We start from the raw sequence: 4,157 nt of genomic DNA on the forward strand, positions 1-4,157 counted from the left end.
GTGTAGATTCGTCTGTGTGGGGGGTGGGGTAGAGGTGTGTGTGTGTGTGTGTGTGGGGGGTGTAGAGAGAGAGAGTGTGTGTGTGAGAGAGTGTGTGTGTGTGTGCCTGCCTCTGTGTGTGTGAGTGTGGATGCCTCTGTGTGTGGGGTGGGGTAGTGGGTGCCTGTGTGTGTGTAGGGTGTGTGTGTGTATAGAGTATATGTGAGTGTGTGTGAGAGAGTGTGTGTGTAGCAGAATGGACTTCCGAGGTAGATTTGATCTTGATATGTGAGGTCTGGAATGCACGGAACATTAAACTTTATTCGAGGACAGGGCTTTCCAAGCACTCTAGGGAGCTGCCCTAGAGAAGGAGGAGCTGTGGGGACTCCGGGAGCTTCAAAGCAAGGCCCTCACTCTGCTTCAGGCAAGACAGGCCCACTTTTATCACCTTGTCTATGGAGTTCTGCTTGATTTCATCAGACAAAAAAGTTCCACTGCTTAAACAGGCAAATAAACAAAAAAAAGTTATGCCCCACAGAGCCACTGGGGGGTTTTGTGCTGGGGAGGAGCAGGCCCGTGTTGGAAGAAACGCTGTGAGGTGACTGTGGGGATGTGTGGGGAACGCGGGGCCTGATGGCAGACCTTGGGAGTGGAAGTCTCTTCCTCAGCCTCCTCAGCTAGACAGAGGAATTAAAAAAGGAGGTGGGGCGTGCACATCTCTCCAGTAAGGGAGAGTCTGATGGAGTGAGGTCTCCCCCAGGCTTGGGGAAGTGTGTGTCATCTTCAGGAGGTAGTCCTCCCTGCAGACACAGGTACCAGCAGAAGGAAAGGGAGGGGGCAGAGGCAGGAAGTGGGTAACTAGACTAACAAAGGTGCCTGTGGCGGTTTGCCCATCCCAGGTGGGAGGGTGGGGCTAGGGCTCAGGGGCCTTGTGTGAATTTACTTGTACCCTGAGGGCTCAGAGGGAGCACCGGTTTGGAGCTGGGACCCCCTGTTTTATCTTTTCTGTGGCTGGTGAATGGGGATCCCAGGATCTCACGATCTCAGGTACTTTTGGAACTTTCCAGGGCAAGGCCCCATGATGTCTGATGCTGGGGGAGCAGATCTTGGGGGAGCCCCTTCAGCCCCCTCTCCATTCCCTCAGGGACCATGGGCTGTGGCTGCAGCTCACACCCGGAAGATGACTGGATGGAGAACATCGATGTGTGTGAGAACTGCCATTATCCCATAGTCCCACTGGATGGCAAGGCCACGGTAAGAGGCAAGACAGGGGCCTTGGTGAGGGAGTTGGGTAGACCATGCAACCCAGGAGGAAGAAATGACCAGCACTACAGGCCCTTGAAAGAATAGAGTGGCCCTCTCCCCTGGGATACAGGAAAGGAAAAGAGACCCAGAGAGGGAAAGGGACTCTCCCAAGATCACACAGCAAGTAGTTGGTCAATTCAGGGATAAGACCCAACCAGGCTGGAGAGGCTGAGAACAGAGGGGAAGGGGGCGAGGGTCTGACCCAGTCTTCTGCTCTCTGACTCCACTCTTCACCCCCACCCTACAGCTGCTTTTCCGAAACGGCTCTGAGGTGCGGGACCCACTGGTCCGCTACGAGGGCTCCAATCCGCCGGCCTCCCCACTGCAAGGTGACCCCAGGCAGCAGGGCTTGAAAAACAAGGCCTGGCTATCGGCTTCCACCTCCTCCCCACCTATTCTCTCCCCTGTCCTGCCTTCCTTGTCGCCTGCCCCGTAACTCCAGGCTTCCTGCCCATCTCAGGCCGGTTTTCCCTGACGCCCCTTGTCTTTACAGACAACCTGGTTATCGCCCTGCACAGCTACGAGCCCTCTCACGACGGAGACTTGGGCTTTGAGAAGGGGGAGCACCTCCGCATCCTGGAGCAGTGAGTCCCTGACCACCTCGCTCTGGGGAGTCCGTGAGGGAGCGGGAATCTCCGGTATCGCAGCCCTCCTGCGGCCCTTGACCGGCTAGGGTGGCCGCCCTTCGGACAAAATTCGAGGCTCAGGAGTGCGAGCCAGGGTTCGGGGAGGCTGGCTTAAGGGTTGGGGGGGGTCTTTAAGGGATGGCCTCAGATCGACGGCTGAGTGGGCCGCACTGACCCGCCTCCGTGGCGCAGGAACGGCGAGTGGTGGAAGGCGCAGTCCCTGACCACAGGCCAGGAAGGCTTCATCCCCTTCAATTTTGTGGCCAAAGCGAACAGCCTGGAGCCCGAACCGTGAGTGGGGTCCTGTCATGGAGGGGGGATGGGAGCAGATCTAGGGATCCTGGAGCAGGGAGTGGGCCTGGGGTGGCGGTGAAGTCTTGAGGGCCACGGAGGAAGATTCGACGACAGCCCACGGCCTGCGTTCGCTTCCGCCCTGCACAGCTGGTTTTTCAAGAACCTGAGCCGCAAGGACGCGGAGCGGCAGCTCCTGGCGCCCGGGAACACTCACGGCTCTTTCCTCATCCGGGAGAGCGAGAGCACCGCGGGTGAGCGGGCGGCGGCCTCGACCCGGCGCGGGGGTGGGGGCCGCGGGGTGAGCCAGAGCGGGGAGCGTGGGGTGAGTCCGAGGTGGGGGCGTGGGGTGAGCTGGAGTGGGGCGCGCAGGGTGAGCCCGAGTTGGGGGCCGTGGTGGCCGGCCAGACTCTGCGTTCTTTATCCATCCATTCATTCATTCAGGATCGTTTTCACTGTCGGTCCGGGACTTCGACCAGAACCAGGGAGAGGTGGTGAAACATTACAAGATCCGTAATCTGGACAACGGTGGCTTCTACATCTCCCCGCGAATCACTTTTCCCGGCTTGCATGAACTGGTCCGCCATTACACCAGTGAGCCTGGAGGGACCTTTTCCCCGTGCCCTATCAGCCCATCTTCCCTTAGTCCCCCTCGGGTGTCCCCCAACCATCTTTCAATTCGCTCCTCCATTCCTCGCAGTGAGTGAGGTGTGGAGCCGCACCCTACGGCCCCAAGTGTTTGGGTGACAGCCCCACACCTGCCTGCTAATCCACTTCCCCTGGATGGGGGCTTGGAGAAGTGGTGGAGGCGGTTTCAATACGAAACCGCCTTCCCCACTCCCTTGTCCTCGCAGATGCTTCAGATGGGTTGTGCACACGGCTGAGCCGCCCCTGTCAGACCCAGAAGCCCCAGAAGCCCTGGTGGGAGGACGAGTGGGAGGTTCCCAGGGAGACGCTGAAGCTGGTGGAGCGGCTGGGGGCTGGACAGTTCGGGGAGGTGTGGATGGGTGAGTGTGGCCTCCAGGACTGCCTGGGAAGAGGGGAACGGGAGGGGCTGCCGAGGTGGTGAGAGTCCTGGACAGCTGCCTGGTGACCCTCCCACTCCTTCCCTCCCCTGACCCAGGGTACTACAACGAGCACACGAAGGTGGCGGTGAAGAGCCTGAAGCAGGGCAGCATGTCCCCAGATGCCTTCCTGGCGGAGGCCAACCTCATGAAGCAGCTGCAACACCAGCGGCTGGTTCGGCTCTACGCTGTGGTCACTGAGGAGCCCATCTACATCATCACTGAATACATGGAGAATGGTGGGTGCCGCCCGAGTTGCCGCCGCCGGGGGACTCTGCTCTCCCCACCTTCCCTGCTGGAGGGTGGAAATACACCTTTTCTTCTGGCTCAAAGCTCAAGCAGGAAGGGTTTCTTGAGCTTTCCTGGCCCCTAAAGACTGACCTTCAGACATGAGAAGAAGGTGTATCCTCTGATCCTGTCTGGGGGCCAGCCTAAGGTGGCAAGAATGTTCTGGAAGACCATTCACCCCAGTCCTCCCTGACCTACCGTTCTGTTTGCCTTCTTCAAAGCCCTACCTTGATCTCAGGATGCTTGATCTCAGAAAGCGAGTGGGTCCCCAGCCCCGTTTCTCTCCCTTCTGCCCCTGAGCCTTGGGAAGCCCTCTTTTTCAGTTCTGAGTGAGCCCCCATCCCTGCACCCCTCCTGGTCTGTTACTGGACAGAGTGAGAGCCCCAGGAAGATGGATACGAGTTTCTAGCCTCAGCTTTGTTCACACTAATTTGCTGTGTGACAGGCCAAGAGTCTGTACTGTCTCTGGTGCTCAGTTTCCCCAAGTATAACAGCAGAAATATAAATGGGCTCACCAGAAATAATACAGAGTATTCATAAAGGCCACTAGAGTCTGACTGCCTGAGTCAGAATCCTGGCTTCATGATTTTTTTTTTTTTTTTTT

The 4,157-nt window shown here is 58.1% G+C and overlaps 1 protein-coding gene across 3 annotated transcripts in view; it reads left to right on the top strand.

The window, feature by feature from the left end:
- The window catches only part of LCK (LCK proto-oncogene, Src family tyrosine kinase), a 39,895-nt gene that overhangs the window by 27,359 nt on the left and 8,379 nt on the right, over positions 1 to 4,157 (top strand). Inside the window, exons 1-9 of one of the 3 annotated variants that reach the window (XM_017527927.1) lie at positions 916 to 1,026; positions 1,124 to 1,233; positions 1,532 to 1,613; positions 1,778 to 1,868; positions 2,103 to 2,201; positions 2,352 to 2,455; positions 2,646 to 2,795; positions 3,056 to 3,208; positions 3,325 to 3,504. In XM_017527927.1, coding sequence (XP_017383416.1) covers positions 1,129 to 1,233; positions 1,532 to 1,613; positions 1,778 to 1,868; positions 2,103 to 2,201; positions 2,352 to 2,455; positions 2,646 to 2,795; positions 3,056 to 3,208; positions 3,325 to 3,504 — 964 coding nt within the window. In that variant the 5' untranslated portion in view covers positions 916 to 1,026; positions 1,124 to 1,128. Of the gene's footprint in view, positions 1 to 915; positions 1,027 to 1,123; positions 1,234 to 1,531; positions 1,614 to 1,777; positions 1,869 to 2,102; positions 2,202 to 2,351; positions 2,456 to 2,645; positions 2,796 to 3,055; positions 3,209 to 3,324; positions 3,505 to 4,157 lie in introns of those variants that run through there. The other 2 variants (XM_017527926.2, XM_017527928.2) reach the window with 2 other exon arrangements.

Source organism: Cebus imitator, unplaced genomic scaffold (genome assembly GCF_001604975.1).
Source record: "Cebus imitator isolate Cc_AM_T3 unplaced genomic scaffold, Cebus_imitator-1.0 Scaffold51, whole genome shotgun sequence".
Lineage (NCBI taxonomy): Eukaryota > Metazoa > Chordata > Mammalia > Primates > Cebidae > Cebus > Cebus imitator.